Source organism: Colletotrichum fioriniae (genome assembly GCF_027942845.1).
Source record: "Colletotrichum fioriniae strain IMI 355084 chromosome Unknown scaffold_18, whole genome shotgun sequence".
Taxonomy (NCBI): Eukaryota; Fungi; Ascomycota; class Sordariomycetes; order Glomerellales; family Glomerellaceae; genus Colletotrichum; species Colletotrichum fioriniae.
This window is the reverse complement of record NW_027076854.1, coordinates 562,546-581,325: the sequence shown is the minus strand read 5'-3', so window position 1 is coordinate 581,325 and position 18,780 is coordinate 562,546. Positions and strand designations below refer to the sequence as shown.

Here is an 18,780-nt window from a genome sequence, read left to right as displayed (position 1 = left end):
TCCTCCCAACTCCTCTGCCTTTACCTCTACCTCTGCTTCCTACGCACATCACACAGGCCCCATCCCAGTTAGTCTTGATGGAAATCGGACTTGCTGAAGAAGGGAAAGAAAAAGCAAAGCACGACGTCCCCCGTCCTTCTCTGAAACGAGACAAGGGCCTTGACGCCTGGTCACGACAGCATCAGCATCAGCATCAGCAGCATTGAAAAAAAAAAAGGCTTATTGCCCCCCTCCTCGACGAACGCGAAGCACAACATCTCTCCAATCCCCCATCTCCCCAAAGAAAAAACCGACCACACACACCGAAACAAGAAACAATCCAAAAAAGCCCAGTCCAGCCTCTCGCTTCCTGTGACAAGCGCGGTAAATCTTGCCCACACCATCAGACATTGCTACACGATCGAAGCCCACCACCCCCATCGTCATCGTCATCGTCTATTACACTACCTTATCTCCTCGCTACGTCTTTAGGTCTTGATTTTAGAGCAAGGTCATCCAAGAACGAATTAATCATTTGTGCGAACACAGCAACGATGGTCAACCCAGCATACTACCCGGATGGGAGACGATATAGCCGCGTCGACCCGACATACGTCTACCCGGAACGGCAGCAACGACATCACTCGCATTCTTCAGAAGCGCGGACATCGAACATGGCTGAACGAGAGACTGACACGGATACACCTCCCCGCAAGCGCATTGCCGTCGCTGTAAGTCTTTTTCTTTTTTCTTGATTATTCCACTCCTTTTCCGTTGGCTTGAATATGCCCTACATTTCTTGTTGGTCAATTTCCTTTCACGTAGGTCTCTGTTTCAAAAAGTCTCAATCCTTGAAAGGTTCGACTCAACTGTTAGAGGACGTATGAATTAAGATAACTTGCATGACCGTTGTTTGATATAACAAAGATGGTGAAAGGAGAAAAAAAGAAAGATCTGACAAGATTGATAGTGTGGCCGTTGCCGGAAGCGCAAGATCCGCTGCAGCGGAGACACTGGCAACGGACTTCCATGCCAGAACTGCAAGGCCGCCGGCAACGAGTCCTGTATGTTTTTACGAGTAAGTCGAACAACGTCCATTGGGGCCTCGATGCTGCCTACCCCCTTGGAGTTCCGGACTGACACGGATCCCCAAAGGTCGCCTCAACAGAAGCTCCGTGGGTATCTACCGATCAAACATTCACATACGATCTCAAAACTGCTCGAGCATACGCCCACACCGCCATGGCCTCACCCCTGAACTCGTCCCCGCCTCACCACTACACCTCCGATATCCACGACGGCCTCCCCCGCTACTCGTCAACATCAGCCAGCTACTACGGCGGAAAGTACTACGCATCGCCCGCGACGATGCCCAGTTGGTCCGCCACACCGGGCTACTCAGACGACACCGTGGACTACAGCCCCGCCGCGGTGGCCTCCATGGGATACCCGTACTCTTACCAGCAGCCCTCGGATACGAGCTACTACTACCGCGTAAACCCCACCGCAAAGGTCGCCGCAGCGGCACCGAGCGCAGATGACTTGTACGTCAACACGGCGGACGCTGTAGCGGCGGCGGGATACGCCTACGGCAGCAACGCCGGAGCTGTCACGCAGCTTCCCCACCGGCCCGCCGCAGCCGTGACAGCGGCGGCAGCAGCAGCAGCGGTGCAGCAGCAAAGCGAGAATCAGAACTTCTCCTTCACCGGCGTCGCCGCGTCCTTGCCCCCGGCCGGTGGCGACCGTCGACTCCCTGACCCGGCTACGCGTCAACCTGTCGCCAATACCAATGTCCTGGCCTACCGTACAGAAGGCGCCGCCCCTACCTCGTCCTCTACGGCATCGACATCGACAAAGTCTTCGGGTAGCCCGACGTCTCAGCCCTCCCCAATTTCAGACGTGACAACAAGCTACACTACTTCGGGCCCCAGCGGCTCAGGAAGCTTCGAGACGTCGCCCGTGTCAGCGTACCCTCCGCCCTCGCACACCGTCCCGTCCATGGCGCAGCAGCAGCAGCAGCAGCAGCGTATCTCCCACGCCGCCGAGATGGCGGGATACCCGCCGTCCGCGACCACGAGCGGCGGCAGCGAGCCCATCTTCAGTGCCACGGAAACGAGTCTCCGATCAGCGTCTGATTCCGACTTGAGCTACAAGTACACCGACTCGTCCACCGCGCCGTCGGGGGTAAGCAGGGATGGCAGCGGCCGTCGCGGAAGCGGCGAGACTACGAGCTCCACCTCCTCTTCGTCCTCTGCCACGCCCGTAGGCGGAGGCGGCTCGCTTTCCAATGGGCAGCAGTATACCGTCACCACGCAGCCGCCGGGCATGTACGCTTCCGTGGGTCATCATGGACGGCATCATATCGGGCAGTATATGCTCTCTGAGGAGGTCGCGGCCGAGCAGCATAATCATCAGCATCACGGCCATCACCATGGTCACGGTCACAGCCACCATCACTCGGGTCGTAGGCCTGCGGGTGGCTTGTCCGCTTCCTAGGAAGAAACCTTGCGCTCCGGCCGGCCGGCTGAGGCGCTTGATGCTCACTTCTTGGTGGTGCCAGCAAAGGAATCGGGGGCCCCCTTTTCGCAATGGCAGTTTACCGCTCGCTACAACATTCTTTTTCGCGATTGCTTTTGTTCCATTCGTCCACTCCTTTTTTGCACTTTTTCAATTCCAACAACGATTGCGACGCTACCGATACTCACTCTCGCCCAATGAAGACACATCCCATGACAGTAACCGGTGAGAAAGGAACCCCTGGTCGGTGAAGGCAGGAATACGAGCCCAAGGTATGAAAGAAAAAAAAAAAATGGTACGTCACCGGGTTCTCCAGAAACGGCATTCGTTTTCCCAGATGCTATTCTGGGATGTGAGAAAGCCTACAGCGTAAGCCCGTGGCGCACTTTCGACCTCCTGGGTTCCTGCACGCCTTTCATCAACACGAAACATATGCATACTCCAACGATGAATGAGAGATGCAGGTTGTCATTGAGGAAAAAAAACCGCCTCCTGTTCGTTTATTGTCGAAGCAGAGTACGCCACAGCCTTATTTCCCCCTCTCGTATGTCGCCGAAACAGAATGCGCCATTACAGGGGAGAAGCTTTCGTTGCCAGGCAGGGGTGGCACATCATCCCCCCCCATTTCTCGCCAGCAGGAAGCGAGACGTGGCTTACCTTTTGTCCCAAGTCCAGGCACTGGAACTGGAGGTTCCTTTCTTCCCCGGTGAAGAGGGTGTGGTTTGCTGCATCGTTGCTACTGCTGCATGGTGTGTGGGCTCAGCCTTGCTTGCCATTGCCATCAACGACAATAACGACGTCTACGCCGCCAACGTACATACCGTTACCGGAGGCCACTTGAGAGCCTAGAAAGGTTCCATCTCTTCCGTCAATGGGGGGGCCCAAGACTGAAGCCGTTGGAAAATACTACCCAATGTGGCCTTTGCATCCATCAATGACATCTCAGGACGCATTCGTGTCTTTCGGTGTGGCATGGTGGCTGTCATCGAGAATAAGAGAGGGAGGCAAGAAGCCGAATAGGATCTCACCTCGAGATCCCGGCGGCATGATGCGGCTACCCGAACCCGGGACGCCCTGCCCTGACACCCGTCCAGTCCCGTCCCGTTCCCTCCCCTCCCTCCATTTCCCGCCTCACAGGTTCGCAGTCAGATTCCCCAAATATTGCACCAACACTTCTCGACGGGATTTTCGAACCTCCTCCCCTCTTTGGCCCCTCTTTCGTGTTCCCAGAGAGGATGAAGTGCCTTCTTCTCGCCCTCCTCTCCTTCAATGATACTTCACCCCGTTTCCGGTACAGCTTGGGTCATGTGCGAGGGATTCGAGTTCCAAAGGGGGAGCAAATTCTATGGTCTCTTGGGGTCGTCCATGTTGTTGGTTCTTGATCCTACACTGCATGACTACATACATGTCATTATCCTCTCTTTCTACTTTCACACATCCATCATTCATTACCTTTTCCCCCCAGTCACTTCCTCAATTTTCATGATCTTTTGTACCTCATCGCACTTGCGTGGTCTACGTTGGGTAATCTTGTACCAGTCTGCATATCTTCCTTTGATGTCCTGTGTTTTCTCGCTCATCTGCTACGGTTTGATTGAAATGGTGTAATAGTTGAGTGTTGGGGGAAAGCATTCGGGTGACGGAACGGATGGACGTTTACAAAATCCCCGGGGAGGGAGTCTCATGACAGGAACCTCATGGAAACGGCGATACAAAAAAGAATGCTAGTATGAATTGGTGGACATTGATACCTGGACAACGGGGGCTGAGGGGTATGGGGTCAGGGAGCTTTGGGGCATGGTGCTTCATCAAAAAATTGAGGTTTATCAGGGGGCATTGTTTGGTCTTCATCATGTTGCCTATTGGCATCATGGGGCGTTGGACTGGCTGAGTTCTTTTTCTGTTGCTCTTTCTTCCCTTAGTAGTTCCCAGCCACAGCAAGCCGTAAGGTGTAGCATACATGTAGGCATGGGGTGAGTATAATTTACCAAATCACCAAAAACGGACTGGTCCCTCAACGAATCGCCAATTGAATCACGCCGAAGCATTCGTTCGTATGTCCTGCTCATGAATCTCCCAGTAACCAAAGGATGAGAGTCCCCAGAGCAATATGCGGGGGATCCTACAGCATGGGCTATCTGATCAGAGAGAAGAGCCAACGGGCCTAAGAAGCATTCATTGACACTGGCGTCGGAGACAAGAGCCCCTGCCAGAATCGGGCTGATGTATTGCACGATGGGCAGGAATCGAGTAGAATCAAATAACCTCTCTCATGATGCTTTTCTTCGTGGGCTTCTCATATGGATATTGGGTATGAACAACTTGCTCCCTCGTCTCAAACACGGGGGGCAACGTGGATAGTGTGCGCGCTGGCATCTCTGCAAAAGTCCCTTTCTTTACAGCTTTTCTTCCGGCTTCTCCTCAATCTCGCAAAACGCCTTGAATGTGACAAACTCGTCATCATCGTCGCCCTCGGACTGCAACACCAACTCCGCCGTCGATCCGACAAAGAAGACGTTTCCCTCGCTAATCTTCTGCACCGTTGGGCCAACGGAAATAGTGCCCTTTCCAGAAGTACAGATGATAATGCTGGGACCCTCGATAGGCTCGAAGGTGACCTTGGAGCCGTCGCCATTCAGCAGCGACCGGACGACGCTGAATTCCTCAATTGGTGGGTCATACAAGATGACGGCGGAGCCGGAGCTGTAGGCGGCGCGGTTGAGGGTGGCGTAGGGGTACTCGGAAGGAGACATCTTTTGCTCGTCAATGGGCGCGTAGTTGTAGGTGAGCATGTCGACGAGGGTGGGCACGTCCTTGAACTTGGGGGTGAAGCCGGCGCGGACGACATTGTCTGAGGCGGCCATGCACTCGATGATGTCGCCGGAGAGGTAGGCGTGGATGTCGTCGGCAACGAGGAACATGGCCTCGCCGGGCTCCATCTTGACGTAGTTTAGGAAGAATAGGACGAAGAGGCCGATATCTGCGCCGAATTCGGCGTGATTACGGAGGATCAGCTCCGAGAGGGTCTCGCCGTCTGTTGTGGCTACGCCGCCGGCGGCGAAATTGCTGCCTTCTGACTTGGCGAGGGCGACAAGCTTCTCCGTCTGCTTCTCGATTTCCTCGGGTGTAGCAGATAGAAGAGCGGCAAAGGCATGCTGCAGAGCCTTCTTATTCCGATCCTTGGTCTCTGGGTTGTCGGTCTCCTCCTCACCCTTGACCGTGTTGATGAACTCGTTGGCCTTGTCTTCGACGACCAGGCTCTTCAAGGGAGGAACCGTCGCGAGGAAGTGTGAGATCTCAGAAAGGGGTCGGAATCCACATAGACCTTCGAATGGTGTGATGGCGATAGCCATCTCGGGTTTATGATTGTCATCAGGGTAGTTCTTGGGGTCGCGAGCGTGTAGCTGTTCGGCGAGCTTCTTATTGGGGTGGGCCTGTATCGAGAGGGCCTTGTTGATGGAGAGAACTTTGAAGAGGAAGGGGAGCTTCGAGCCGTATTTAGAGGAGATGGGCGCGGAGAGGAGTTGTTGGTTGTCTTGAACAAGTTCGAGGAGGGTGCGACCAGACTGCACGTCTTTTGAGGGGTTTGAGGGGTGAGTGCCCATCCAGAGCTGCAAATACCAATTAGCAATGGGATTCTTGGGGTCAGCATAGGAACTAGGTTAAGCTCACCTCTGCGTAAGGCTTCTCCGACTCAATGTTGAAGCCCTCAGCTGGTGTTGTTGCCGCAAAGCGCGCAGCTGCTGAGTCCCCTCCCTTCTTTCCCCATTCATAGGAGTTCACTCCGCATTGAAGCTTGAACAGAGGAACCTGTAGGACCATTGCGACTGAAGTGATGGAGCCAAGATAGCTCAAAGCAATTGAAAGAAGACGGTGAACAAAGGTTCCAAGGGAGAGGAAAGATGCGACGACAACGTCGTACTAATAAAGTTGGGAGTGCGTATGCTCACCCCACCATTAGATTTGACGTCAGGGAGAGCTTCACTTGGGGGACCCCGCAGGATGGAGCCAATACCTCCGGACCCCTCCAAACGATCATCCCGCCAGGTCGGAGCACGGGCCTCGGGCAAGTGGTCGGGCCGCAGGGCGGAGGGCCATTTGAGGAATGCCGTCTTGATTGGCTGTGGTTTGCGATAAATGCTAGGTATCTCATCGCTTAGGCCCACATCGGTATTATACAACACCGTGGCGCATCGCAGCAGCAGGTCTTAGCAGGCGCGTTAATGAGCCAATGAAGCTCCCAGCAATCCGCTTTCCTGCGCGTCGCCCGATACCGCCCGCATTCTGCCATCACCATCTCCATGATCCATCCCCCATCTCCAAACACCTTGATTGCCATGGCATTCAGAGACCTGGCTAAATCAAAAGCTTAAATCATTGACTTTTCTTTTTGGTCGCGTCATGTGCTAAGTTTTCTTGGTCGATTTCTTTTCATGTTTCCTTAAATAGCGTCTTTGCGCCTAGATACCCCCGCAACACCAGAGAGAAGGAGCTCAAGGCAAGCTCTAGCTTTGGAACTGAACGTGACCCCCCGACCTTCCTGCGACAGCTGGCGGAGCAACAACCAAGTGAACGTTGCGCTTTCCCTGTAAGTGCCTTTGTGATCACTTTCCCTGTCTGCAACTAGTCACCTTGCCTCCACCTACTTACCTCAATTCCCCCCTTCTGCATTTCTCTACTCTTCCTCTTCCACCTCATCATCTCTACACCCATACTGTTCATCTCCATCATCGGCTTAACCCCAGGACTGATATCAATATGCCACAGGAACGAAAAGCCAAAGCTGAGCAGCCGCTTCGCAGTGGTCGAAGCAAGAAGCCTACCACTACCGAACCGAAGCCTGGGAGCACACCTTCGAGCATACCTTCGAGCACATCTTCTGTTCCGGCTGCCCGCGACGAGTCCACCTAGAAGCAGCGCGGCTCGCCCAAGGTCCAGCCCAGCCCTTTGGAGTCTTTGCAAGCCAAGATGTCCCAGCGAAACCGAAGCGGCCGCGGCTCAAATCGCAACAATGGCAGCGGTCATGGCGAAGAGGTTCAGCTATGGGAATCTGCAAAGGAGAAGTTCCACGAGGTTGTAAACGGCGTCAACCAAGAGAATGACAACTTGGCCGAGCTATTAAAGCTTGACAAGAAGGCAGCCATGGCCAGCATGGACGGTGGAAACCCATCAGGCAGCGATCTTAACAAGATGGAGCAGAACTGCCGTTCGGGTGTCAAGCTGTCGGAGAACAACTCGAACAACATCAAGAACCTCATTGAACAACTTAAAATCCTTAAGGCTGTGCAGCAGGCCAAGGAAGCAGCAGAGGCCCCAGCGACAACCGGCGCCTCATCACGGACCGGCAGCTCGACCCGCAATCGGGACGCCGCCGCGGCAGCACTCTACGACTTTGATGGAGCCGGCGACTCTCCGGTGCCCAGCCCCATCGGCGGAAGCTCACGCAAGTACGGCGATCGGGGCAGCAACCGCGACAGTATGCCGCCCAAGGCAGATAGCGTCGAGCCGCAGGGTTCCACGGGCTCCAACACGGCAGGCTCATCATCAGGTGCCCTAGGGTCGAGCGCTTCCTCTGCAGCTCGAAGCAAGATATCGTTCTCCAAAGGGGACAAGGTAGCGTTCAAACGGAAGAAAGACGAGCCCCAGCAGGGTGAAGCACCGTATGATTGGATACTAGGTGAGGTTGTCGGCGTCATTGGCGAAGGCAAGAGCCGGCGGTACAAGTGCTTGGATGTGGAGCCGGAGGACAACGTCAAGCCGAAGGAGTACAAGACCTTTGCTTCGGGCATGATACCGATCCCGGCAGAGAGTCAGACGCACAATCTCGCTAAGCTGGAGGCGGGCAGGATGGTCCTCGGGCTCTACCCGCAGACAACGGCATTTTACGCAGCAGACGTTGTCGGCACGGAGCCGGATGGCAAGACAGTCAACCTCAAGTTCCATGGCGAGAACGACTCATCGACTACGCATCAGGTGGAGCGGCGCTACGTGCTGGAGTACCGGCCCTGAACCCAAGAGGACAAGGACCCCGAGATGTAGATGCACCAGATGATGCAGATCTGGTGATGCGGAGAAGGAGAGGCCCAAACGCTCAAGTTGGGAAGTGCATGACGTTAGCGAAGTGTTAGCGAGAGCCATGAGCGGGCGCTCGCTTAAAGTATTGAGTTGAGAGAGTGTGTATTGGCCGAGAGATCAACGGCCCTGACATGGGATATCTGGTGTATCTATCGCCAGGTCTCATTAAACAAACCAAAGGGGACATGACATGGCGGGTCGAAACGGAACTTAACATGCTTACTATCCATCCAAGGCAGGGGTAGCAGCTAGCGGGTATTCGTACGAGTGACAGGCTGGCAGCATTAGTTGTACGGATGGAAATGACTATGAACGTTTGCATGCTTTGAGCCATCCTCCCGAGTGTCTTACGTAAGATACCTTAGAGACGAGTCATCCTTTGTTTGGTGGCTTTTGAGTCTGTCACTCGTGATATGCGACGCGGATGTGTACATGCACTGAAATGCGAGGCAAGGAAACGCTGCAATCAAACTATGAAAGGTTGGCTTCAAAGTGTCAGTCAAATTTCGGCCCCTGACTCCGGCATGGCACGTGCATATGTTTTATTCGAATGCCGTGAGCGACTTAGCTTGGCCAAGGTAGATATGGAGAGAGGTGGTGGTGTATGTAACTATGTATCCGTACCTGCAGGTCGCTAAATACGCCCATTGGCTAGAGCAACAGCCACGATAACAAGGGGCTTGGGGGCATGTAGGCAAGGTAGTCTCATCAAGTCATTTAGAAAGATATCAGATTTTATCATCAAGAGCGAATGGGGGAAGGGGGTAATGAATTGGTTCAAAGTTGCAGAAAAGAGATAGATCGCAAGTCGAGTGATCAGAGATGACAAGAAAGAGAGAGAGAGAGGCAACCTGAAGGACACAAATGGGGAAAGAAGACCCCTTGGGGCCCTTGCTGTTTGGGATCCACCTCGAAAAAAGGTACACGAGCTGGCTGATTGGCTCCAGGACAGCTTGCATGTCTCCGTTTGGACTGGAGATGTTCTGGTGTGGGAGCGGGAGCGGGTACGTACCTGAAAGCACCCGCGGACCTGCGTCTGAATCTCCGAGAACTGGTGTCTTTTTTTATTTACTCGTACCTTGCCTAAGATGGATAGACCAGGGGGCCAAGGGCCCAGTAGGGAGACACAGAGACGCAGAGAGAGAGAGGAAGAGAGGAAGAGAAGGAGAGGCCGTCATGTTCCACAATAAAAAGCTTTGGAAAAGGCATGGGGTCTGCGTTTGTTGTTGTTGTTGTTGTTGTTGATGGTGATGACTGATGTGGAACTGCCGTTGAGAGAATTGCTGGAGTTGTCATGTCATGTGCAATGTGCATGCGCCCCGGAGCGAGCGCTGCATTGCTCGAGAATCAATATTTCCATCTAAACGTGATTGCGAATATCCATACATCCATACGGATGACTTCGTACAGATGCGGCTCCTCTCCCTCCAATTGGGTCTCCCGCTTCGCTTCAGAGAGGGTTCAGGTTACGAACCCGAGGCAACTTGAGAGAAAGAGCAATTGAATTGCTGATGTAACTACCCATGGTGAGTGGCATGGTCCCATAGTAGACGATGAGATGAGGAGTGTTTGATGGTCTGTGGTTCGGTCTGTGGTTCTGCCCGCCTGACCAGTCACCACTGACCAGCTGGTGGGCAAACGGTTGAAACGCATGAGAAGCTGAGCCGCATATGCCCATTGCCATTGCCCTTGCCCACGTCCTAGGTATTCCAGACAACAGCCCAAGACGGCTCTTTGCTGATCTGGTCCGGTCTCTGTCAGATAAGTTGCAAAGGAGGTAGACTGTACGCGCGCTCATGCCTCATACCTGGAGTTAGCAGCCAATATTCTGTAGCATGGCAGGTTGCAGGTATTCTCATACCAATGAAGCACGGATGGTTTAAAGTATCTGTACTAAAGTATCTGACAAGCAGGTATCCGTACCTGACCTTACTCTGTACGTTTCCTTACATTAGTGAGCGCACTCACTTCGTTTCGGATGACGGCTAGCATTAATCACAGCCCAGATATAGCTGTCCATTGGCCCGTTTCGATACCGTCTTGGCGTCGTTGCTCCCTCCCTGCTGCTGCATCTGTCTCCTAGCCATCCTTCATAGTTCACTGACACACGTCTCGGTACCTGTACGGTGTGGTGTACTCCGTACCACCTCACGTCCAGACGCCAACGTCCCACGCAACGCCCAAGCGAACGAAAGGCTGCCCGGTCGCTACAAAGTGGAAAGTGGAAAGTGCCCAACTCCATTCGACCCCCAACCTCCGATCCCCGACCAGGTAGTAACAGCGCCTGCACCACCAACCACCACCACCACCCTAGGTACCTTACCAGCAAATCGCAAAGTTGCTCGTTTTTTTTTCTTCCTGTGACCTGTGATAGCTTCTGCCATTCACCACACACTCCTTCTCTCCCGCAAAATCCCCTTCGCTCAACCCCTGAACCTCTCCCACCCCGACGACCGCCGCGTCTTGGGATTCAATTGCGCGCGACACCTTCCGGACTGTCAATCCCGTCCGTCGTCCCCGAAGTTTTGGACACGAGGAAATCCAGAGTCATCATACGTTGCGACGACGTCCCCTTAAAGCCTGACACCGCACCACAGCTAGCCACCCCTCCCACCCTCGACAACAGCACCGACCGACCGACTCGCCCCCTACCGCCACGAAACCCACGATAACAAACCCCCGGTAGTCACAATGGGTGGTCAACTCTCAAAGATGATGGGCAAGATCTTCGGATCAAAGGAGATGCGCCTGCTGATGCTGGGTCTCGACGCTGCCGGCAAGACCACCATCCTCTACAAACTCAAGCTCGGCCAGGACGTCACCACCATTCCCACCGTCGGCTTCAACGTCGAGACCGTTACCTACAAGAACGTCAAGTTCAACGTCTGGGACGTCGGTGGTCAGGACAAGATCCGTCCCCTCTGGAGACATTACTTTAGCGGTCAGTTCTTGCCTGTCCTGTGCTCTCCTCCTCCATCATGCCCCCCACCCTCCAAGGGCAGTATGTTCTTTATGTGATTAAGTTGTGCTGACGATGTCACTTTACCTCGTACAGGAACACAGGGTCTTATTTTCGTCATTGACTCGTCGGATCGCGCGAGAATCGAGGAGGCCAAGTCGGAATTGCACAGGATCATCAACGATCGCGAAATGAAGGACAGCTTGCTGCTGGTCTTTGCCAACAAGCAGGACGTCAACGGAGGTAAGTCTAAACACTTGGTACCCCTGACTCCAGTGGGCGGCCGTATCGCCCAACGGCTCGGGCTCTGCCCCGCTGGCTCTTTTCATCAGGACACGTTTGGAGGGCTGACCATGCGTGACCGCAATCACAGCCATGAAGCCGCAAGAAGTCACCGAGGCCCTGAACCTCTCAAAATTGAAAGACAAGGTCTGGTACGTTGTGCCCAGTTGCGCGACGACGGGCGAGGGCTTGCTCGAGGGCCTGGCCTGGCTGTCCAACAACGTCAAGGCACCGCCTGCCCCGGCCAAGAAGTAGACGACGAGATAAGCGGCGAATGCCTTCCTCATCCACCATCGATCCGACTCTTTCACGATTCACCGACTCACCGGCAACTCCACCAAGCCCACCGCCTCTCTACCCCATCTCACCTTTCCCGATCCGTGTTCCCATCAAAAGAATGCGTACCGAGGCATCCAACGTTCCCGATCCGAATCCGACGGGGGGACATTCTAGATCCCCAACAACCGTCCAAGCACCCACCGCGGCCCGGATGATGGACACAGGAAAAGATACCTCTGCAAGGACGCGCTGCCAGGGGCCTACCTCGAAGAACAGAGCGGGTCATCCCTCATAATTCATTTTTCGGCAGCAACGGAGTTCTATCATTCACGCCGAGACCTTTTTTTTTTCTTCTTCTTCTTTTACTAAACCAAACCTCTTGATGTAACGTTTTTAACTACGCTGAAATGGAGAAAAAGACGGAGAGAAAGGCTGAAACAGGAGGATGAGCCAAAAAGAAGGGAGAAGGGGCGGCGGCTTTTCCAACATATCATCATACGTTTTTCTCACTCTCCCCGGGCTGCTGGCTTGTTCTTTCCTCTCGCCCCCTTCCAACATTTTCGTTTCTCTGGTTTCTCTGTTCCAACGTTGTTCTGAAATACCCGAGCTTTAGAAGGTGAGAGAAAAGAACGTGGGGATTTTTTGGGGCGGGGCCAAAAAGGCAGGTCGTGAGTGTTCTTTCTCTCTTCCCTTTTTTTTATGTTCTTGTTTTCTTATCTTCATAAGCTGTATTCAAATGATGTACAAGAAACTGTCCAAAAATGCCCATCTGCGGTTCCCATCTTTGTCCGTTTCATCTTTCCCGTGAAGCAGATCCCCTTGGAAAAAAAGGGGGTTTACCCGCCCTTTGTGCATCATCGCCGTGAGGCATGTGGATTGTCTATTTGGTTCATACTAGCCCAGCCAGCTGGGTCAATCGGTCATGTTCATCATCATTCATTATCATCATTCGTCAGGGGCTCCAAGGGAGGCTAAGCTTTTGTCTCCCTCATCGCCTCCCCCCACCCGCTTTGACATTGTGTCCAGCCGCACGAGGCTACTACCATCGTGGGCATCTCAGCCCGACATCTGTCTGGCGCCTCAGCCACGGCTCCTGCCGCTTGTATCATGGAAGTCTTAGCCCCCCGTGAGGCGCGCTAGTCGGATTTTCTCCGAGGAAGTTCAGGGGGTAGGACAGGACGCCACCAGTCAGTCCCGAGAACCTGGCCGACAGCCGGCTTTAGCGTAAAACGGTGAAGGGCTTGCCGGGTAGGAAAGATCGCTCCATGAGGTGGGTTATATTTGCCGTCCCCATCGGATCAAACTCATCTGGCCACGAAGACACCGACAACGATAGCGACGATCAACGCCCCGATGCCGGCTTTGCGGTTCACGACGGCAGTGCCAGCGTTGTTGGCGGGCGCGACCATGATAGGTCTGTGCCAGCCGCAGTGTGTCGACGTGCCTTGCGTCGCGCAGGAGTAGTACGTCGTCTGGTAGTATCCCATCTCGGCGAGGTTCGGCTCCGGACGGGGAGTTACGCCGGGTGCGGGGGGGATGAGGGAGGCGTAGTTTCGAGGGCCGGAGTCTGTGGGGGTTTCTATTGCTGCTGCGGCGGCGATGGCGGCAGCGGCGGTAGCTTCGGCGGGGATGGTGGTTTGAGGTGTGTTTGTTGACGGCGAAGGAGTGGAAGTTTGGTTGTGAGGTTTCTTGTGGAGGCGGGCTGGGCCTAGGCGGATGGGTCGGCCTGATGCGCAGGGCGATGTGGAGTTGTGATGCCCCGATGGGAAGGAGGAGGAGTTTGAGGAGGAGTTTGAGGTGGGAATTTGGGGGTGAGGGTTGTGTAGATTGGTGATGGAGCTGGAGACTGAGACTGAGGCTGGTTCGGGTTCGGGTTCGGGCGTGGGGAGGCGGGGATGCCTGTTGGGAGAAGGGCCGCGCCGGTGGTCGTGGGAAGGAAGGGTTGGATTGGAGGTTGTTGTGTGTCTGGTGAGGATGTTGATGTTGATGGTGGGGTTGTGGGTGTTGCTGGTGTTGCTGGTGTTGCTGGGAGGGCGGATGTTGAGGTTGCGAGGAGGAGGAAGGAGAGGAGGAGATGGGAGAGGGGATGCATCGTGGGTTTTGGGTGGATGAAGTCGTTGATGATTTTTTTGATAGTGAGTTATTATGAGGAAAGGGTGGTTGAGGTGAGTGAGACCGGCTCTCTTTTTGATATAAATCAGGTGTGAAATGAACAGGAATAGCTTCTTGAGGCTATTCGGTGTTTAGGAAGTATGTGTAAAGTTAGAAGAAAATGCTGGAATGCTTAGTCGAACAATGGGTGGTTGAACATTGAAGTGTCAACGTCAATGAGACAAGGAAATAAAGTCTGGGATGAGATTTGGACCGGCCACGTTTGTGTCTTTATCACTTTCTTCGTCATTGTGGTCACTGAATTTTGGGGGGGTGAGAAGCACCTGGAACATTTTGATGGACGGTGAGTCGTGACGCGGGAAGCAAAAACAGTTGGTAGATGGATGGTAGGTGGTGGTGGATTGGGAGGGTTTCCATCCTGCGCTTGGTATGCAGGAGGAGTCACTGGGGTTCGCGTTCCAGAGGATGGATGGGGATGCGACTGGACTAAAGCGCGTTTGGCATCTTGGTGGGGGTGTCATTCACGCACCATTTCCCCCGTGGCCTTCTTCTAGAAGGCGAATTAGCCAACTGTACATGTTTCTTGTTTTGGTGATTGTATGGTATTGGGGGGGTTGCGTGGTGTCTCGTCATTCTTTTATTTGCGTGTGTTTGGAGGTGTTGGTGTGGGATGGGGAATGATTGGGTGGGAGGTCACTGTGCGGTTTTTTGGGGAGGGAAGGATTCGCTAGTGCGATGAGGTGCGGTTCTTGCTTTATTGGAAGTGATGACTCTGGATTGGAGACGGCTCTAATGCAGCTACATGTAGCATTTGGGTCACTGGGGACGAACCGGTTCAGGATGGGTTTCTTGGACAGGTGCCCGATACCTCTCTTCACCTCCGTTCGGGATGGATACGTCTTTGAATAAGGTAAGGTACGGGAGCGTGGCCCCACTGGCGACCGGAAGACTGACCGGGCCCGGGTCCCACACGGATCATGAGCCCGGTTCCGTCTCGGGAGAAGAAGGCAAATGTGCCTCAATCACTTCGGCGCGACTACTAGGACTCGGTCGCTGAACAGACGGGAGTCACACGTGAAAGAACGCTCGAGAATCAGAGAATCCGAAGATCTCTGAGAGCGGCTACTTCTGGCAAGGACCGCACATTAGGTACACCCCGACGCGTCACGCGAATCGCGGAAAGCACGGCCCTATTTTCCAGTCTTCCAGTCCCACGTGACGCAGGTGATTCCGCAAGGAGCTTGCAAGAGATCTGGGGTTTATTTACTTGGAGTATGGGTCACTTCGCCCACTGCGAAAGGGAGCGGCCCAATGTCGCCTGCTGGATCTGAAAGCCTGGGAGTGCGTTTGCAAGCAAGGCAGACAGTAAGTACTCAATCCCGTTCTTTCCTTGAATAGCCACCTAACTCAAACATAGAGACTCTCAGACTAGATGCTTCAATTGCTTCAAATCGTTATGACAAGCGCCGAGACTATGCAGCAAACAGAACAGAGAGAGAACTTAAAAAGAGTTCACCCCCCCGGTGGCGAACGGGGGCTACATCTCTTGGTGCACATGCTGGGATTTTGTCGACTCGAACTCGGGACCTCTGAGCCTTCACCGATTAGGCTGTTCGTGGACTTCAACTACTCCACCACCCAGCCAGTTTTGACCTGACCCCCAAGGGGGCGCCTGCTGGCTGGTGATGGGAATGGACTTGAGGGGGGGTATATACCCTTCTCGTGTATTCATTTGGAAGGTAGGGGATCACGCAGGCTGTGTGATGCCTTGGGATAAATAGAGGATGAATCGTCTACCTCAATGACTAAGGTACCCTACGAGATGTAAGTCCATCTACCATGCCTCTCCTGCCTGAATCACCGGAAGCTACCAATTCCACTTCAAGCCCTTTCCAAGAGGTTAAATGCATCGCGAATGACACTGTTCTCGTAACTGAATATTTCAATGTCTTCTATGGTCTCTAAATTTACCGGGAAGAAACAACGATGATTAGCACACGGACTCAAAGGACCAGAGATTCAGGGGGGCATCCTTACGTGGGACGTCGCCGTCAAAGTATTGTCTCTGCTCCTCGGAAACACGAGTCGGATCCCACTGGTGCATCGAAGATGCAGTCTGAGTAGCCGCTACGCGCTTCACTCGCAGCTGGTTAAATATATCCAGACGGGCCGAGATGTCGTCTTTCGAAGTCATGTTTGAGAGAAGCACGCCCAACGCGGCGGCATCTTCAATTGCCATGGCTGCACCTTGCGCGCGGACTAGAAAAGGTTGGGAGTCGTCAGCCTCTTTTGTGTACTCTGACTTAAGAAGGTTTGCCGTCTTTTTCTTGTGATGTACTTCTTTAACTTACCAGGGGGCATGGGATGTGCAGCGTCTCCTATAAGGACCACTCGGCCCCGGACGAGCCTGTCGAGTGGCTTTCGGGTGAAGACCTTCCATTGTCCGACGCCTCTCGCATTGCTACGAATCACGAGATCGCTTAATTAGACTTGTTTCTATTGCTTGAATTGCTCGGAAGCTTGGGACCTACATGCAGACGGACTGTACAGGCTTCGGATATTCTTCGACGACTTTGTAGACAAAGTCCTCTCTTGACGAAATGTCGTTGCCTTGATAACGAGAGGTGAGTAAAGGGTCACTATATGTATAATTGCCTTGAGTCACTTACCTTCTGAATCAATGGCAAGTTCAGGGTGATATAGCAAGCCGATATTTTGTAGAGAGCCCCTGTGGACGGTGAACCTATTAGCTTCTGGGAAATACCATGGGAGGGGGTTGACTTGGGTAGTGCCTACCCTCGACATCCGTAAATAACGGCACTTCGCATGGTTCCATAGCTGATACGAATCGAAGCCAAGCCATCTTTGAAGAGAGCCACGACGCCCGGGTCATCGCGTAGGTCCTCTACGGGAGCCATCAACCGGAGCATCGACATGTAGTGCTGCGCCTGCGGGGCATTGTCCACCACCTTTGAGATGTAGGAGGACTGTGACACAAAATCAGTTATTATAAAGACTCTAAATGTCTGCCTTAGTTCATTCAAGGGAGGGATAGGATGAGGCTTACTCGTATGCCGTCGGCAGCGATGAGTATGTCCTTTTGGACACTCTCGCCACCTTCAAAGTGAATTGTGCCGTCGATGTCAATGTCACACACCTTGACGCCGAGGTGTAAGCGTGCAACGCTCTTTCTTGTCGGTGTCGGCTCCGTGGCTAGTAGCTTGAGCTCATTGTGGAGATCGACGCGGTGGAAGAACAGCCAGGGGGCGCCGTATCTGGGTGTGTAATCGGTGCACGTCACCATCCGTGTTTTGTCAATATTGTTGGGGTCATCGTAGTAGATATACTTTTTCCATACGGATTAGAATCAAAAATTGAAGACTCTCTTTACTGCACAAGGTACGTGGGCCTGGGGAGGAAGGAGAGAACATACCTTCTCCGCGGTGGTGGCTCTGGCCCGCTCGAAGTCAAATCCGTAGTAGTCGAGTACTCTCGTGGAATTCGGAGGCGTCGAGATAGCAGCCCCTACTTCGCTATTGAACTGAGATCTCTCATATATCTGTTGAATTCGAAAGTCTAAGTAGATTCTCGACGAAGGGGACCATATCTCGTCTCATAGGCTCACCTCGACATCGTGGCCACTCTCCAATAGGGCGATAGCCGCCATTAATCCCCCAATACCCGCTCCAATGATGCCAATCTGAAGCCTTTCGTCTCTCTCTTCGGGATGAAGAGTCCTTCGAGGCGGGAGCCTCCATCGTTCATCTCGCGTGTTGCTGTAAGACGTCATGCTGGTGAAAGGTACGAGTATGCTTGGGAGATATGCGTAAGTCAAGAACCCAGACACAAGGATTTCCTTAGAAGCTGGGGTAGTTCATAAAACGCTTGACCTGGACTTTAGTAAGACTTTGCAGTCACTTAGAAATTCTTAAAGGATTATAACGTTGACGTAAGATTGTTGCTTACCTTCACCTAGGAGGGGTCATCCGGAGGTGGAGAGCCGAGCCGGCGATCTTAGTACGGAGACTAGCTAGCTGATTCGGCTCAGCTGCACCACCTTCCGAAGGTGCCGTTAGCGTCACTTTGCGCAACTGATCAGACATGTATGAATTTTGGGTTAGTGGAGGAGAAGCAGCTACAGAGGGCTGGAGGCACTACGTATTTCGTTTCAGTCGCTGGCTCGACGAGTTGATTGACGAGCGGCCTCAAGTTTGAGTTGCGTATCCCTCATTCAACTCGATTATGAGGGGAAATACAGTCAACTATAGTAATGATATCTTCGCTTATGGTTCCTGTGATGTTTTATCCAGATAAGATTGTTCCATGACGCTTGTCGAGAAATAAATACACCTACTTGCGCTAGAACGTAGTATAGGGAATAGAAGTATTGTCAGGAGAAGTGATCTCGGAAGTGTCAAGCATAAACGGACATGCCGGGGAATTCGATACATAAAGCAGTAAGGTACATAGTCGAACAATGATCAGGGAGCTGTAAATGACAATGCAACTCAAACGTTTCGGACACAGGACCGGTTGGTGGAGTGAAGCCGATCGGTGTCCTGTCCACAGAAATCTGC

The 18,780-nt window shown here is 53.3% G+C and overlaps 5 protein-coding genes across 5 annotated transcripts; 3 read left to right on the top strand and 2 right to left on the bottom strand.

The window, feature by feature from the left end:
- Positions 1-533: 533 nt before the first annotated feature.
- On the top strand, positions 534-2,475 carry N0V96_011638 (uncharacterized protein; the record flags this gene model as incomplete). Its single annotated transcript, XM_053193663.2, has 3 exons — positions 534-710; positions 950-1,057; positions 1,135-2,475. The coding sequence occupies 3 exons, from the start codon at positions 534-536 to the stop codon at positions 2,473-2,475; spliced, it is 1,626 nt and encodes a 541-aa protein (XP_053048981.1).
- A 2,417-nt stretch (positions 2,476-4,892) lies between these two features.
- Positions 4,893-6,318, bottom strand: PMI1 (Mannose-6-phosphate isomerase; the record flags this gene model as incomplete). The annotated part of the gene is made up of 2 exons (XM_053193662.2): positions 4,893-6,107; positions 6,169-6,318. The coding sequence occupies 2 exons, from the start codon at positions 6,316-6,318 to the stop codon at positions 4,893-4,895; spliced, it is 1,365 nt and encodes a 454-aa protein (XP_053048980.1).
- Positions 6,319-7,464: 1,146 nt separating this feature from the next.
- Positions 7,465-8,505, top strand: N0V96_011636 (uncharacterized protein; the record flags this gene model as incomplete). The annotated part of the gene is made up of 1 exon (XM_053193661.2): positions 7,465-8,505. One exon carries the CDS (start codon positions 7,465-7,467, stop codon positions 8,503-8,505), a length of 1,041 nt encoding a protein of 346 aa, XP_053048979.2.
- A 2,757-nt stretch (positions 8,506-11,262) lies between these two features.
- ARF6 (ADP-ribosylation factor, Arf Arf6) lies at positions 11,263-12,067 on the top strand (the record flags this gene model as incomplete). Its single annotated transcript, XM_053193660.1, has 3 exons — positions 11,263-11,572; positions 11,627-11,773; positions 11,904-12,067. The coding sequence occupies 3 exons, from the start codon at positions 11,263-11,265 to the stop codon at positions 12,065-12,067; spliced, it is 621 nt and encodes a 206-aa protein (XP_053048978.1).
- Positions 12,068-16,084: 4,017 nt separating this feature from the next.
- Positions 16,085-16,442, bottom strand: N0V96_011634 (uncharacterized protein; the record flags this gene model as incomplete). Its single annotated transcript, XM_065759336.1, has 2 exons — positions 16,085-16,164; positions 16,241-16,442. The coding sequence occupies 2 exons, from the start codon at positions 16,440-16,442 to the stop codon at positions 16,085-16,087; spliced, it is 282 nt and encodes a 93-aa protein (XP_065612058.1).
- Positions 16,443-18,780: the final 2,338 nt, after the last annotated feature.